Below are 17636 nucleotides of genomic sequence, written 5' to 3'. Positions count from 1 at the left end.
CATCACCATGTCCATATATAGGCACATCACATTTTTTGTCACATAAAGTTTGATTGTGTAGACAGAGCTTTAATCAACATTATTCAGCAGGAAAACTATGTACTATGTAAAACAGTTGTAAAAAAGTCGTAAAAGAAAACATACAGACACCAATATTATGCTGTTAAATCAATGTGTTTCTGTTCTTCTCAGGTTATTGCCACTCTGCTGCGTTACCTGTATTCTCTACGTCCAGTTTCTTTATCTAATGTGAACCATGTCATTGAAGCTGGCAATGTTTTAATTTGTATACTGAAACAAGGAAAAGTAAGTCTTTTATTTCATATCTGTCAAACCCTGGAAAAGAAAGAATGGTTTACTTAGTCCCCAGTAGAGGGCCTAATTCTACTATAAAGGCCCATTTACACTAGGACGATAACAATACACGATAAAGAGATAAGCATGCATTTTTCCTTCATAAAACAAAAGAAATTAGAAAGATTTTCGTTCTGGAACTATATAATCATTTATCATCATCTTTGATAAAATTAATTTTTTCAAATCATGATAAATAAAAACAATAAGATCGTATTGTCACGATATTATTGCTCTTATCAATTAAATCATGTATTCATTTGATCGGATGTGTGAAAATATCATTTCCATCAAAAAAAGCATAGATGGTTATCCTATAGTTATTAGTTGTTTAGATTTCTTTTGTTTTATGTATGAAAAATGCATATTTATCTATTTATCATCGATCGTTATCGTCCTAGTGTAAATAGGCCTTTAATTCTAATGTTTTCTTTTGATATTTTTCAACTTATTTTTTTTCTTTTTAGGATTTAGTTGCAGCCAAAGTTGCCATGACCACCTTACACGTTGTTCATCTTATTCCATTGGTGGATCTCCCTAATCAATGTTTTTCAGAATGTTTTACAATGCTGTTCCGTCTTTTGAACAAACTCCTGCTGCAGTTTTCAAAACAACTTGTGCCGTCTCTTCCAAGTTTTCTCCAGTGTGTCAAATATATCCTTTATTAGTGTTTAATTATTAATAAATATATTTTTATATTTCTTGATGTTGATTGACCTTGACCTTACATCACATCTGTTGACCTCTGTTATGTTCCATGGAAGAGAAGCACTTGGAAAGAGTGACAATAAAGTGCCGGAAAAACTACTGCTTCAGTGTGCTGAAGATTTGGATAGGTTTGTCTTTTTAAGAGTAATACAGTACCCCCCACTACCCATTCCCCCCCCCCCCCCCCCCCACCCTCATTTGGATATACACTTTCATGTGAAACAAATGAGGACAACATATATTTCAACACTAAAAACAACCCCTCTTCATGGAACAACCCTATTGAGGGTACTCTTTGGTCCTCAATGTGTCCCCTTATTAGAGGTTCTAATGTAATCAATATAAAATAAATACAGTATTTATAAAATAACATTTATTAGAATAATGACACTTTGACACTACTATCAAAACTGTATAAAATTGTTAAATTGCAGAAAATTTAACTTGTGTAACTCATTAAACTTTTTGTTTTAACAAATTAACTCATTAATTTAATTGTTAATTTAGTTTTGCCTTTCTCATAATCTTGATCTAACCAAGAAAACATTGTCATCTTTTTGTATCATTAACCAAATCAAATATTTCAGATAAGTGTTAGACACTTATAATAAAATATAATAATTTTAATTTAGTTTCAACTTTGCCTTCTCATAAAGCTTGATCTAAATCTTTACATTTGACCTCACTTTTCTTTTTTAACAGATTATTAACACTTTTAACTTCTCATAAAGAAGATGTACAGAAAGTGATAGTAGTTATAATTGCTGAGTATATCAATCAATTACAAAAAGGGACAATGCATCCCGCAGTTAAGGTAAAATATAATTATTCTACTTCTGATAATACTAGTATTCCAAAGCAAACTACAGTTATTCTCAGTTTTAAGCCCATATTCTACTTATACGCCAATCCATTCCTAAATTGTAGTTGCCATTTAATTACCAGGGTATGAAATTTAGCCCAAATTAGGGGGTGGGATTATACTTGGATTTCTTTAACAATCGTCTTGTGTTCATACTCAAGTATGGGATTATATTTGGGTCATATATGGTAATTTTCTAGTAATGCAAAGGAAAAACTGCTAAATTTTGCACCCTACATCTTAACATCCAATGCAATATCCAATGCAATATGCTGGTACTGTAATTAGTATGGTATTTAGAGATCAAATATAAAATATTGATTTTTAAATACAGTATGAATCTACATAGTAGAATTTACGTAGTAGTAGTTTAGCATAAAAAGTGTGATGTGCCCAAATATGGTAGTGATATGCCCAAATATGGTAGTGATATGACATTATCATGTCCATATATGGGCACATCCCATTTTTTGTCACATAAAGTTTGATAGTGTAGACAGAGCTTTAACAAATACATTCTTATAACCAAGTGTTATGATAGCTTCTCATGTCTACACCAAATCGGTGTGCTCACAATGAGAAGGTAACTTAACTCAAGGTATAAGTGTGCACAATATTTAATAACATCATTTACTGACTGATAAAGATTATGTTTACATTTCAGAAATCTTTAGAAAATGGCGTCAACAACATAGTGTCTGTGTGCGATGATAAATCGCTGTCGCTACTTGGTGCCACTCTACCAGACAGCCTCAAAGAAATTTACAAGAACTTTTACTCGGACTATAGGAAACATTTCAAATACACAGGACGCGTATAAACATGTATTTACGCAGGCGTACATAATTTGTTACAACTAAGTAGATATTTTTTCCCTAGAAAATGAAACTAAGTAATAAATACTAATTAGTCCTCTCACTATTGCAATTAAAAGAACTTTCTAGTTATTAAACGCAATTATAGGAATGCGTGATGGTCAAAAACTCACAGAATCCTATAGCACTATTACTACCTTATCATTTGCTATGTTAAATTATATTATTCAGCATGTTTATCTGTCTACTGCAAAAGACATCTGTATACGGTACACAACCTACAACGCCACTATCAAACCTACGATGGTGGAAAGTAGAATGACCTTAAAAGGTCGACAATCTAAATAAAAGAAAATCCATATATTTTTTGTCATTGGTATAAGAAATGTAAGCATATATGCATCCTTAATTGAGGGCCATTGTTTAATGAGCAAAATGATGTAATCTTTCATAATGCGCAAAAGGTTGTTTTTTTTTTCAAATACATTATGGTCTACAACACTGAAACACATGTAAACTGTATAAAAATTCTTAAGGGTCAATGGATGTCCAGTATGATTGACCAGTATGATTGACCATAATATCTTAAACTAGGCCCTAGTATTTTTGTCTTGAATTGTGTATCAATTTACCTTGGGCACCACTGGCGTCGTCAGTATATTTCATAGTGCTACTGGTGATAGTAGGAACACCTGTGTGAACAAGATGTATACGGTTGTTACTATTAAACATTGATGTACCCGTCTAGAGCGTACACGTATAGGACGTACACTGTCTGGGGTGTACAGGACGTACCCAGTCTGGGACACGTCTAGGACATGACGTACACGTCTAAGGCAGGACGTACACGTCTAGGACAGGGCGTACACGTCTAGGACAGGGCGTACACGTCTGGGACAGGGCGTACACGTCTGGGACAGGGCGTACACATCGAGGACAGGGCGTACACGTCTAGGACAGGGCGTACACGTCTAGGACAGGACCTACACGTCTAGGACAGGACCTACACGTCTTGGACAGGGCGTACACGTCTAGGACAGGGCGTACACGTCTAGGACAGGGCGTACACGTCTAGGACAGGGCGTACACGTCTAGGACAGGACATACACGTCTAGGACAGGGCATACACCTCTAGGACAGGACCTACACGTCTTGGACAGGGCGTACACGTCTAGGACAGGGCGTACACGTCTAGGACAGGGCATACACGTCTAGGACAGGACCTACACGTCTTGGACAGGGCGTACACGTCTAGGACAGGGCGTACACGTCTAGGACAGGGCGTACACGTCTAGGACATGACGTATGTGTACATAGATCATATTTGATAGACCTTCGTGGATATTTGGTTGATTTAAAAGATTGATAGACCCTGCTATGAAAATGTACCAATCGATTTATTCAAACCCAATATTCCAATGATATTTCATCCCTAAAGTGGTATACACACGAAGAGACACATTTTTTGACGCGCGCGTCCGAATACTGATATTAATGGAAAGGCTTTTGTACGCGCGCGTAAATGTTATGTATCATGTGAAGAATAGGGCATTTTTTTCTTCTTTCAAACTTCACGCAAGCCTTTTTAACAATATAACCAAACTCTTTATGTTTTGGTACCGTACCCTGATAGTGTGTCGTTTTCTGGACCACCGGTTTATCAGTATTGTGTTGTGGTCCTTCACTAGAAACAGGTTCATTGCTAGAAGTTCCACCATTAATTTCTAAAATAAAAAAACAATTCAATCGGTTACCATTTTATCGTATTTTATTACGACTTTATCACGCGCGCGTACGGCGTCAATGTTGTGTCTCTTCAGCATGAACCAGTGTGAGACACAATGTTGACGCGCGCGTTCAAATGCTCAACATTTGTACGCACGCACGCGCGCGTCAACTGTGTCTGTGTCCTTATGTTGAGCAGATATAAAGACGTTGTGTTACGTACCACCAACAACATCAACTTGAATTTTTCGACGGTGAGGTTTAATATCAACGATGGCTTGCTTGCTGTCTATTATATAAACCTCAGCATTACATTCATACTCGCCACGGTTGCTTTCATCCACTTCTTTGATTTCTAAGTATTCTCCATTTTCTATTCGGAATTTAACATTTGACCTGGTAATGGCATTTCCATCTTTCTTCCACTCGTAGTAAGTTTGATTTACTGAAGTAACTTGGCATGCTATTTGTTCGTTTTCGCGGCCGAAAGTGAGAGTTTGATTGGTACGTAATCCATTAAATTCTGGCTCTTCTGAAATCAGAAATCGAGAACAAACTTAATGATACAGTAGGCGTACTAATAAACTAAACAATGATATTATTTTAGTAAATATGTTCGTATTTGCGGGTAATATGGAAAAGTGTAGATTAACAACACTATACTCGAAAGTCCCATATTGTTCTACTCTTATGACACACCAAGCAGACCAATGAAACATTAGGTCCTTACTACATCTCCTACTGTATTGGAAACACACTAGGACGCAACGCAAGGACGTAGACGCACGCAAGCAAGTTGACCAATGGCAAGACAGTTTGAACAATCCATCGTCTGTGATTGGTCAAATCACTTGTATTGCGTCTTTAGTGCGAGAACCAAGCATTAATCATTATAATAAAGTCAGATACTTACGGAACACGTACAAATGAATAAAGTCTTTACCATCATCATTTGAACACGCGTAATTTCCCTGGTTTCCAAATTGGACACTTGTTATCTCTAATTTCACATTCAGTTCGGAATTGGAGATGGCAACTTGTAACGAAAATAAAAAATCATTAATTTGTATTGTCCCCCAAAATCATGAAAAATTAATTAATTAAAGATTAATTAAATCAGACTTTTAATATGTTATTTTGTAGTTTTAATAAAGTTAATCACTTCCGTAGAAAATAAAAAACAAAACAAAATAATATTTTCACTTATAAAATGACAAAATAAATGCTTAAATTCAACCAAAACCCCATTGACTGGCAGCCAATTTGACCATTTTTTGCTTAAAATTACAGTTTTTCCAGGTAAATACATTTTTTTTTTCAATCCATTTTTTGGTAAAAGTGGATAACTATTAGGTGACATTAAAATGGCATATTTAACAAAAATGTTGTTACGAATTATTTTTTCTGGGGGACAATACATCTTTAAACTACCTGTATAACACATTTATAAGGAATTGTTATTTCATGGTCCACGGCGATGAATTATAAGCTCTGTCTACACATCAAACTTTATGGGACAAAACATTTGTATGATTATTCGAGATTAGTTATTTAAAATGAGTTATATTTTGAGTATTTATTTGCTGTTTGAAAAGGAAGTATGAATATAAAAGATAAAAAGTGCTTAACTCGAAATAACAAAAAGTAGGCCTAACTACCTCCTTCTGGTATGTCTCCCCCGTCATACTGCCACTTGGGCTGCTTCGTTCCTTCGGTAAATTTGCAAAATGCTGTGAAATCTTCTCCGACTTTCCTTGTAGTAAAGTTACCGACGGGTGTCACGTGGACTGAACCATCTACCACACAAAATCAAGTTTATGCTATTTATAATATTATATAGACTTTTGGAAAGAAAATACTCAGTCAAACTGACATGTTAAGCTCTGTTTACACTATCAAACTAGTTCGACAAACAAAGTGTGATGTAGGCCTACCCAAATATGGCAGAGATATGCTCAAATATGGTTGTGATATGACATCATCATGTCCATATATGAGCACATCAAATTTTGTTGTCACATAAAGTTTGATAGTGTAGACAGAGTTTTAGAATATTGTTACAATTATTTAGGCTTACATAGGTGGTTAAACGTCCACTAAAGTCTTTCGTCTGGTTAGCAAAAAACGATATATTTTACGTTGTTTTCCTGATCGTCAAAATTGAAACTCTCACTATTATTGCGACACTACAAAAAGGCGTCACCGGCAGAAAATACTTAAAAGTCTTTTCAATCCAAAATCAAATTGATTAAATGATTGATTTTATAACAGCAGCTTACCTGTATCCTGTAAAACAAAGACAGCAAACAATACCAAACTTAATGCCTTCATAATTGTAATTGATATAATATCGACAGCAGCAGCAGGAGCAGTTGACAATCACACCGTTTAGACCTTCTCTACTTAGTTTTATAGTTTTTATATTGAAACAAAAATAATCTTTATTTGCTGCCATAAACGATCCTGAAACCGGAAACTTCGGAAATATGCTTCTAGATGTAAAACAAACACAGTCTTAGCCGCTTCAGTAACTTTCAATTTTTGTTTTTATAATGTAAAACAATGTATATTTGAATTGAATTGAACTGATTTATTTTCTTGTATTTTTGTCTTCATTTAAATTGTGATTAGCCTAATAGGACCTTAATCCCGGGCTTCGTAATAAAACTTTAGTTTAGAACTAAAAATACGTTTCTAAACTAAACTTCAATGTCACATAAAAGTTTTGTAATTATTAAGTTTTAAGTAACTTCCGCGTTTGTGACTAACTATAGAGTGCGCACTTGACAGTCGAACTGTGTATGTGGTGTACACAGTGTAGAGAGTGTGCTGCAGCGGGCCTAGCAGACTATCATCACGCGACGACGATATTTTTTATACCACCAATCAAAACAACACGAAAAAAACGATCATGGCGCCAGGCCTACGATATGTAGGCATTTGTTCAATATTTTTAATAACATTTATCACATGTGATGGTATTCGTTATGGTTCAAAAGGAAGAACAATTCACCAAGCTCCAGTATCTTTCAGAAATTCCTTAGGAACTGGCATCTTTAGATTTAAAAGAGATGACGGGAAATTCCAGGCCCAGGCGACTGACGAAACTCTATCTCGTCGACGACGAGGCACGGCGGAAGTAGATGATTCCCCTGTTCTCCCAGAAGTTACAAAGGTATGTTGCACGCACCCGTCCCTAGGGATAAATTATGCCTTCAATAACCTGATTCCTTCCCCCTGGTGTTTTGCCAGGAAACTAAACATTAATTTTAAGTGGTAACAATCGCAGATTGTGATTATTAATTTACGAAATTGAAAAAAAAATTATATTTAAAATAATAAAAAAATAGAAAGATATATATAAGGCCAAATCAATCAGGCCCTACCTGTATAGGCTATATATGCCCAATAAGATAGCCTAACTTCCAAAACAAACTCTAAATTTAACAATCACAAAAACAGCTATGTATATAGGCCCAAGCCTAGCTAGGCCTAGTAGGCATGACATCGGTTGTTTTTTAAATCGGTCTTGTTTTATTTTGGTCGCAATAAAATCAACTTTTTTATTATTGTATAGTTTATTCACTGTTATATTTAATCATGGAGGAATAAGTTAACTAACTAACTTATTTCTCCATGATTTAATTCATACAGAGCTTCTGCGGCGGTGTTTTATTTTCTTTAGAAACAGGATGTGAAAAAGTACCTTTGTCCCAGAAGCAGTTGATATTTTATTTCTTTTTGAAACCGCACTTGATAAGATTTAATTAAGTATTTGCTTATTGGGAAAGCAGACTTAAGTTGACATACAATGATTAAATTGTAAAATGAGAGGCAGTGCATTCAACATTTGGAGACATGAGTTGATGATACAGCAAGTCCGATAAAAACAAGTACTTTCTGACATCACAATGATAAGTTCAAACTTCTTTAGAATGCAGTATAATGTCAGATTTATGAGTACTTTACCTATTTACATAAGCACAATAACAGTCCTTATGTAAGCACCATGTCGGCATACATTGTTATCGGATGCAAAAATCACAATCAATATATTTTTCACTTATAGATTATACTGTATATTATATTTTAGGACTGGACCTAGTGTAACTTGGTTTGATCAATCTTTTCCAATTTATTAGTTTTGTTGGACAATTTGTTTCAAGTGTTTAGTAGTACTTCTGAAGTCTAGATAATGTTTAAGTGAAAGACTGATGCTTTATTATTGAAGCAGTTCTATTTCAATGGAATTTAAAAAAAACATTCTTACGTTATTTTGAAAACTGAAAAACCATTGACTTAAAACAAAGTTTTAATACAGTAATAACATTGCATAATTAGCATAGTAAATTAAGTTAAGGACTTCTTTTTGGGAAATCCCAATCAAGTGTGTTTTTAACAAAAGAGACAACCCTTCTTGGTATGATGGTAGTGCTCTTAAAAGCTGTTTTGATCAGTTTAAAGCTCTATCTACACTATCAAACTAGTTTGACAAGAAAATGTGATTTTCCCAGATATGGTAGTGATATGACATCATCGTGTCCATATATGGGCACATCACGTCATATAAAGTTTAATAGTGTAGACAGAGCTTGAGAGGTTTGCTTATAATATTCTTGTCAAGCCGTCCTTACAATGTTATTAAAAGTTATACTGAGAATTTCCTGTGCATAGCTTTCATTGCCATGGATAAAAGGATTTGTATCTATAACATTGTATTGTGTATTCCATTGTTTATGTTGTGAACGTGCTATATAAAAGGTAACCCAATAGAAAAGGATAGGTCATTTTGGATTTAAATACATTACAATGCATAATTTTCATCATAACAAAAAGCTATTTTAGGTAAACTGGTTTTTTTTTTAAAATACAATATAAAGTTAATCCTAAATTCAAATAAAGTTGAACCTATGAGACACCTACATACCCACCATAAAAGTGTCTCTAAATGAATGGTGTCCCCTGAATAGGGGAGGCCTTAAGCTCTGGCAAAAAAAGTGTGATGTACCTAAATATGATATTGATATGCCCAAATGACTTAGTGAAATCATTATTATTAGGTATCTACTGACATAGTAAAATATAGCATTCTATTTGTCAAGTTCTTCCTGCTCCCAATGTTGATTAAATCTTGTTGACAATTTAATTTCAGGTTGATTTGAATGATTCACACAACGAATTGATGATTCATTGGGCGGGCGAGAACAGCGACATGATCGTGATTGTTACGCGGCAACAGCAAGCAAGCTACGGCTCTACGAGCAATGCGTATTTCAGCTGGGATTATGGCGCAAAATTTGAAAGTGTTCAGAACAAAATGAAACTGTTAAACGGTAGTGCTGCAATCCTAGATAGGTTTTATCATAGCCCAGCAGATAACCAAAGGGTACAGTATAAACTGCTGGTTGTTTGTGGTGGTGGTGGTGGTTAGTGATGGTGGTTTGTGGTGGTGGTTGTTTGTGGTGGTGGTGGTAGTTGGTGGTGGTTGTTTGTGGTTGTTGTTTGTGCTGGTGGTGGTTGTTTGTGTTGGTTGTTTGTGGTGGTGGTAGTTGGTGGTGGTGGAATGGCTAGTTGTGCCGTTAGTATAGTGGTAATCTTTTGTTGATGGTGATGATGGTGAATAGTAATGGAAATTATGTTGATGGTTGTTGGTATTTTTTTTATGGTTAAATGGTTATTTTTGGTGATGACCATAATGGTTGATATAAAGTTTGCGGTACACCACATATATATAGAGTTCTGAAAAGAACTGTTGAGTTCCTTGACGTTTCAATCAATATACTTTGAGCATCCTCAGGAATTACTGTAATGGTATGCTAGTGGTCACATTTTTAGTGACAGTAATTGTATTTGATGGTGGAGAATTAGGTTTACTTTGTTTATTTTACTTTATTATTATAATTTTTTATAATTCATTAAGTCTAATTAATGTTTTTCTTTTCTCTTGTTTCTCCAGTATCTTTTTACAGATATTTTGCACAAGTATATTTTTATCACTGTTGACGGCGGCAAGACATTTGCTAGGCACCACTTACAGTTTAGTCCAACTGAGTTAGCCATGCATCAAGAGGATCAAAATTTAGTTCTTGCCATGGATGACAAGGACCCACAGAAAAGGGTAAGATTACAGGAAGGAGCTAGTCGTCATAAATCTCTGTCTACACTATCAAACTTTATGTGACCAAAAACTGATGTGCCCATATATTGACATGATTATGTCATATCACTACCATATTTGGGCATATCACTACCATATTTGGGTGCATCACACTTTTTTTGTCAAACTAGTTTGATAGTGTAGACAGAGCTTAAGACATCGTGTGTCTCACTGTGTTCGCCAATTTTTGCGTTTTTAACAATTGTGTGTATAGGCCCGCATGTGAAAAGTTTCTCCTTGAAATAACTTACTCTTTGATGTACAGTAATTAGCATTAAGTTAATTTTGATTTTTTTTCCAGCTTTGGAAATCAGAGAATTTTGGACATTCTTGGACAGTGATGCAATCCAATGTGAAAAGCTATTGGTGGTTAGTAGCAGTCACTATTAGTGTACACATCTCCAGGCATTAGTTAAAATAATAGTGTAACTGTGAATTAGTACTATGAGTTAGTGTATTTTAATGGCGGTCACTATTAATATAATATTAATGTAGACATTTCCATGCACTGTTTTGTTTTTTAAAGAAATCCTGTGCGTAATACATTATTTTGTTTTTATTTTAAGGGGTGTGACACCATATGACAAAGTGGACACTCTATACGTTGAACGTATTGAGATAGAGGGTGCTGTTAATGTATTAAAAACAGAAGATTATTTTGATAATGATTATTTGATCGAGGTAGTTCTGCAAGACGTTGAAGATTTTGAGATCAGAGATAACTACATGTTTGCAACAAAGGTAACTGATTTTATTTATTCTTTAAGGTCTGTTTACACTAGGATGATTAAGGTCTGTCCATACTAGGATGATAAAGCTCTTTAAGGTCTGTTCATACTAGGATGATAAAGCTCTTTAAGGTCTGTTTATACTAGGATGATAAAGCTTTTAAGGTCTGTTCACACTAGGATGATAAAGCTCTTTAAGGTCTGTTACTAGGATGATAAAGCTCTTTAAGGTCTGTTCATACTAGGATGATAAAGCTCTTTAAGGTCTGTTCATACTAGGATGATAAAGCTCTTTAAGGTCTGTTCATACTAGGATGATAAAGCTCTTTAAGGTCTGTTCATACTAGGATGATAAAGCAGAACAAAGCAGATGAAGTAGAACAAATGTATATTTATTCACCAAGAGAATAATTTACTTATAATAATTACCTTAGTACGCCAGACGAGTAATCTAGAGGTTGTGGGTTCAAGCCCCACTAGATAATTTTGTGCAAGTATTTGTACAACTACATCCGAGTATGGCAAACATCTGACCAATTATTTATTTACCGTCATCCGTTATCCTCCTAAAACGAGCAGCCTCTTCAATACAGACTGTTCCCAGTTAGTGTTATTTGTTTGTTTACATTCATTTATATTTGGGTAGAATCTTGTAATTCAAAAATATCTGTTAAAATTTTTATTAATTTTTGTTATTTAATCAATATTCTAGTATTCCATTATCTATGCTATTATTCCCACTCATAGAATATTCATAAATTTGATAATTAATTTGTTTTGTAATACAAATTTGTACAAGCTTTGTCGCCAATATTGTTTACATAATTTATATCATGTGTTTATATTCTTGGTAATAATCTGCTCTTATAATATTAATAACAATAATTACTATTACATTATGCATGATTTGTGATGCTTGTGAAAGTCACGCATCACTGAGTTTTCCAATATTCGTATTTGTTGTTTACTGTGCTGTGTGTACTAATGCATTATGGGTATTTACATTATTGATTAACGATACAACCAAATTCACCTAACAAAATTAATACAGGACATTTCTCATATTTGATTTGGGACTTTTACCGTTGAGTATAATTTTTCCATTAAGTACTTATTTAACGGAGTATTTTGAGCATTGAGATTGTTTCTAACAAAAATGCTTGAATTGTTAACGTTTTCTATTCGAATGATTTTCTGTTGAGCACAATTAGTTTACAATTTACCATTCAAATACAAAAAAGTACTCAAACGAATCTTTATGTTATAACGGAATTTCCCAATCGAATAAGACAATTGAGAAAAATGCATTAAAAAATCCAGATGTTAATTATATGTTGTGACTAATCATATTTTTAAATGAATATCATAATGTAGCACAAGAAGTAGTATTTGCTTAATCTATATAACATAAGGAAGTTATGTAAATAAAATCATTTCCTGGTTCAATGAACTTTAACCATTGACATCAACACCATGTGACCTTTTTTATTGTCAATACTCATAAAAACATAAATTTCTGTATATTCATTACTGTACGTAAACCTATTTGAAATATCAATTCAATGACACTGTAAAATCCTTAAATAATTACTTTTAATATTTTATATCATGCAAGTAAATTATTCTACATTGTAATTTTCTGAGGAGAATACCCTCTTTTTACGAGTATATTTTAGAATAAGAGTTTTGAATAGTGAAAGTCAGCACTACGCACTATCTGTTAAGGTTTTCAAATCTCTTCACTAAATGGGAGAAAGTCCTATTTTAATTTTTTAATCTTTGTATTTTTTTGTTTATATTGAATTTTGATATTCTGAAATAAAGTGATCAAATCAATAAAAGAATATGGAATATATCCCCTTTACCTTTCCATCTAGGGCTATTGTTATTGCAGAGTCTTTATTGAGAAACTATTTTGATTCTGGTCTGCTAAAATATTTTCTCAGTTTAGGCTTAAGCTTTCTTAAATCAATGGGTACTAAATGGTCCCCCTTATTTTTCTAAAGGTGTCATTTATCTTAAATCTTACCGAAACGCCTACCATCTATCAGAGCATGGAGCTATAGCTTCTGATCAATGCTTTAGCTATAAAAACGTAGCTATATTCGTAAAAAAATTCTGCACAACAAAGGAGGATGATGTAGCGTGTATTTATGGGTGGTGATTTTATACCTGGATTTTGTATAATAAAAAGGCTTTTCGGTTTCATTGCTCTATTAGATATACTGCGTGATTGAAATGTAGATTGTTGGACTAAAAATATTAGCTTAGCATCCTGTTACATAGAATTCATAGTTCAGAATTGACAAAGAACATATAAGACAGCAGTATTGTTAAATAAAATAGCTGTATTGTTAAACAGTGTGTTGTGTACTTACCTTTGTGTGATCACCAGACCGTGATTTGAGATAAGCCTTTTGAATCATAAAATAACATTCAATAGTTCAGTTGTCATGTGAATAAAGTAATGAAATTGATTATTGTTATGTTCTCAGACCTTCAATTTTTGTAATATACTGTAATAATTTTTTTCCATTAAATTAAATTGCCTTCTGTTAAATTCCAATATAACCAATATTAAGTGTTTTTTACGCTAGGTTAAGATTTGTTCCCACTAAAACACAATGCAAGGCCGCAAGCCACAATGCAAGCGAATTGACCAATCCAAGTGATGGATTATTCGAACCATTCCTTGTGATTGGTCAATTCGCTTGCATTGCGGCTTGCGTTGTTTTCTAGTGGAAACCACGCTTTTGTGAAGTTTAGCAATTACCTAGTTACATAATCAACGTTATTTACTTTTTTTTCAGAAATCTTCGTCCGCTTCAGATTCTGACTTGGAGCTGTGGGTATCTCATCAACGACAACCATTCACAAAAGCAACATTCCCAACAACAAAGCCACTGAAGGTGAGAATCATTGCTAAAGCTCTGTCCACACTATCAAACTTTATGTGACAAAAAAATGTGATGTCATATCACTACCATATTTGAGCATATCACTACCATATTTGAGCATATCACTACCATATTTGGGCACATCACACTTTTTGTGACAAACTAGTTTGATTGTGTAGACAGAGCTTAACACTACATTCACAATGAGCCTGGATTCCGGTCCTGTGGCCAGATAATGAATCGTGGAAAATAAGTGTAGCTTTAGTAGTTTAGTAATCCCTTATCTGTGAATATTTTTCCATCGTTACCATGACCCAGAAGATTCTTTGAAACTGTGCAAATGTTATGGCTGTGGTTTGCACTTCCTGCCTTGTCTTAACCGCTAATTAATGCTAGTTAAACATAGTGGAGTGGAGTTGTGGCTTGGTGGTTATGATGCTTGGCTACCAGTCCAAGTGTCCTGGGTTCAAGTCCTGTCATATGTCAGGTTTTTTCTAATGACAAATTACAACTCCACTCCCAAAGACTTGTAATAAGACTTTGTTTATGTAGAGCATCTTGTGTATATGTTTGTCTTGTGAACGGAATTGCCACCTTTAAGAAGGATAGTGAATGAATCTGCTTATGGTTATCCTTGGCAATTTGCCTAAATATATTTTTAAAATACATGAATAAATATTGTAACATTTGATTATTGCAGAACTTCTACATAGCTGATGCATCAGAAGACCAGGTGTTTGTGTGTGTAAACCATGACAACTACGAGACAAACTTATACATATCAGAGTACAAGGGAACACAGTTCTCTTTATCTCTTGTCAATATTGTCTTCTACAGTCCTGAAGGCCCTGGCAAGGATTCCTGGTTACAGTAAGTATTCTTGACTGATTCTTGATTTTAATTAAAATGTAATAATTATTGTATTATTAATTAATATTGTATGTTACAGAGGTTGTGGAAACAAATGTGTTATGGTTCTCTTTTCATTTTATTTCACTTCAGTAACTTAAATAAAGTGGAGGAGCCTAAATGAAAGCATAGCTTGTAATGAATAAGCTCCTCAAAACAAAAATATGAAATATAAATAATATTACAAAATTAGGAACTCAAAAAAAAAAACAACAGACTTCATATAATAATGAAGATAAATAATAATTATAAATAAAATAAAATAAATAAAACTAATATGTGGCAACTCCTGGACTACTTATTGTCAAGTAAATGAATGAAAATGCAGTGTTTTCAGAGGAAAGACAATAACAGTTATTCTTGTCTACAGTTGTGTTGGTCTTAGTAAAAATATTATGATTGCATTTATTATTAGAGATAAACACAATAGTACATATTGTCTCCTGTGAGCTATGGACACTCAGACAAACCCAGTAGTATAAGTTTTTTGTATACTTTTCATGTATTGTTGTTTGTTGTTTTATTGTCTTAATTATGCCAAGAAAAACGAATTTCCATTTTAAATTGGACCAATCAAATTTCTTGAATCTTGTATCCTTTTTTTTAACATACCAAATGTTTAAAAATTATCTTTTGGTTTGTGTTTAGACGATACGCTGATGAAGAATTTGCTGAGATTCACCCAGTCGCAGATCTTCGAGGAATCTATGTAGCGAATGTATTTATCGACCCTTCTAAGGGGTTCCATGAATCTAATATGGCGTCTGTTATTTCGTTTGATAAGGGCGGTCAGTGGGGCAACTTAAGCACCCCTACAGAAGATAGTTTTGGCAACAAGTACAACTGTCCACAGGTATTTTGTATATTGTTATACAGTAGAAGCCCCTCCTTTGTGACACCTCTATTAAGGGGAGTACTGTGGTGCAGTGGTTAGAGCATTGGACTTGAAATCAAGAGGTTGCCGGTCACAGCAAGATTTTTTTTTTTTTTTTTTGTTCCTCCCCACCCAGGTGATAGAAATGGTACCGGTATGTAAAAAGTACTGGGAAGGTAATTCAGACTCGTTTGTGCGGGAGGAGTGCCGTACTCCCCACAAACATACACACTTAGTGGAGTCTGGCCCAAACGCTAAAGAAATGGAGATGGGCATCACTTTACCTATTAAGGGGACACTTCACGAAAAAGACAACCCCTCTTCGTGGGACACCCCTATTGAGGGGAAACTTTGGTCCTGAAGGTGTCCCCTTCATAGGGGTGGGGGTATGGCTACTCTTTTACATTTTCAGAAACTATCTTGATGGATCGAAACAACAGAACATGTCTACATAGCTAATTTGCTTTCTTTTTATAAAGTTGAAATACTGCAATACTAAATTATTTCCTTGGTTTTGATATTCTTAATTAGCTACAAAAGCGAAACATGATTTGATAACTTGTAATATGTGGCTATTAAAAGTTCTTGTGAAACAAAATCACCAATTGTTGTTTTATCAAGATATCAGTTTCATATGGTTGAATTTTGAGTATGCACTTATTATACCAATCCCATTATAACATTAAGTTATCATGCCTATATTAAGCTCTGTCTACACTATCAAACTAGTTTGACAAAAAAAGTGTGATGTGCCTAAATATAGTAGTGATATGACATCATCATGTCATGATATGGGCACATCACATTTTGTTGTCACATAAAGTTTGATAGTGTAGACAGAGCTTTAAGCACATTTTCTATATATCACAGTGACATGGACAATAAACTTTTCTTCATTAATAATAATACACTTATATTAACTTATTTTCTAAACAATATAACTTATATTTGTTTGGTCTTGCAGGGACGTGGGTGTTACCTGCATTTAGCTATGAGATACACACAGACGTACCCTGGTAATCGTATTCAACCAATCCTATCCAAGACTTCGGCACCTGGTATGATAATGGCCACAGGTGGTGTTGGTGACACCTTGAATTCATCCAACATCTTTATATCGTCATCAGCAGGCGCTGATTGGCATGAGGTAATTTAAAACATTTTGTGTACGCAAAAAAAAAACAAAGATTATATTCTTATTAGATTTCAAACAAAGCAAAAGTAGCAAGCTCTGTCTACTTTACTTTACGTGACAATAATAAATAATAATAATAAAATATGATGTGCCCATATATGGACATGATGATGTCATATCACTACCATATTTAAGCATAACACTACCATATTTGGGCACATCACACTTTTTTTTGTCAAATTAGTTTGATAGTGTAGACAGAGCTTTATACAACGATTGATGAAATCATTGATTGTCTCATTTCATTCCAACAGGTATTGAAAGGTTTTCATTTTTTCTCGTTTGGTGATCATGGTGGCGTTCTTGGAGCTGTTCCTCAAGATCCTAAGACTAACCAGTTTAAGTAAGTGCTTACTGTAAATCTTAGTCTGGCGCCTATCTTGGTTCACACAAACTTGTGACCACTTTACAA

The 17636-nt window shown here is 34.1% G+C and overlaps 3 protein-coding genes across 5 annotated transcripts in view; 2 read left to right on the top strand and 1 right to left on the bottom strand.

Moving 5' to 3' along the window:
• LOC144850761 (unhealthy ribosome biogenesis protein 2 homolog) overlaps positions 1 to 3102 on the top strand; it is a 28956-nt gene extending 25854 nt beyond the window's left edge. For both annotated transcript variants that reach the window (XM_078708173.1, XM_078708172.1), the window contains exons 22-26: positions 193 to 306; positions 822 to 1010; positions 1090 to 1190; positions 1765 to 1876; positions 2589 to 3102. In XM_078708173.1, coding sequence (XP_078564299.1) covers positions 193 to 306; positions 822 to 1010; positions 1090 to 1190; positions 1765 to 1876; positions 2589 to 2744 — 672 coding nt within the window. In that variant the 3' untranslated portion in view covers positions 2745 to 3102. The remainder of the gene's footprint in view (positions 1 to 192; positions 307 to 821; positions 1011 to 1089; positions 1191 to 1764; positions 1877 to 2588) is intronic.
• On the bottom strand, positions 2946 to 6871 carry LOC144850787 (neuronal growth regulator 1-like). 2 transcript variants are annotated; one of them, XM_078708226.1, is made up of 7 exons: positions 6744 to 6871; positions 6123 to 6260; positions 5378 to 5500; positions 4688 to 4996; positions 4365 to 4463; positions 3372 to 3431; positions 2946 to 3079 (listed from the first exon to the last, which is right to left on the bottom strand). In XM_078708226.1, exons 1-7 carry the CDS (start codon positions 6793 to 6795, stop codon positions 3018 to 3020), a joined length of 843 nt encoding a protein of 280 aa, XP_078564352.1. In that variant the 5' UTR covers positions 6796 to 6871; the 3' UTR covers positions 2946 to 3017. The 2 variants fall into 2 exon arrangements, with proteins under 2 accessions (XP_078564352.1, XP_078564353.1); XM_078708227.1 differs by lacking the exon at positions 4365 to 4463.
• Positions 6872 to 7367: 496 nt separating this feature from the next.
• LOC144850759 (sortilin-related receptor-like) overlaps positions 7368 to 17636 on the top strand; it is a 32276-nt gene continuing 22007 nt past the window's right edge. The window contains exons 1-10 of the mRNA XM_078708170.1: positions 7368 to 7639; positions 9617 to 9850; positions 10421 to 10582; positions 10923 to 10990; positions 11188 to 11362; positions 14160 to 14258; positions 14947 to 15116; positions 15804 to 16008; positions 16994 to 17176; positions 17479 to 17567. Coding sequence (XP_078564296.1) covers positions 7376 to 7639; positions 9617 to 9850; positions 10421 to 10582; positions 10923 to 10990; positions 11188 to 11362; positions 14160 to 14258; positions 14947 to 15116; positions 15804 to 16008; positions 16994 to 17176; positions 17479 to 17567 — 1649 coding nt within the window. The 5' untranslated portion in view covers positions 7368 to 7375. The remainder of the gene's footprint in view (positions 7640 to 9616; positions 9851 to 10420; positions 10583 to 10922; positions 10991 to 11187; positions 11363 to 14159; positions 14259 to 14946; positions 15117 to 15803; positions 16009 to 16993; positions 17177 to 17478; positions 17568 to 17636) is intronic.

This window comes from Antedon bifida, chromosome 8 (genome assembly GCF_963402885.1).
Source record: "Antedon bifida chromosome 8, ecAntBifi1.1, whole genome shotgun sequence".
Lineage (NCBI taxonomy): Eukaryota > Metazoa > Echinodermata > Crinoidea > Comatulida > Antedonidae > Antedon > Antedon bifida.
The sequence above is the reverse complement of the archived record's forward strand: the minus strand, read 5'-3'. Positions and strand labels throughout refer to the sequence as shown.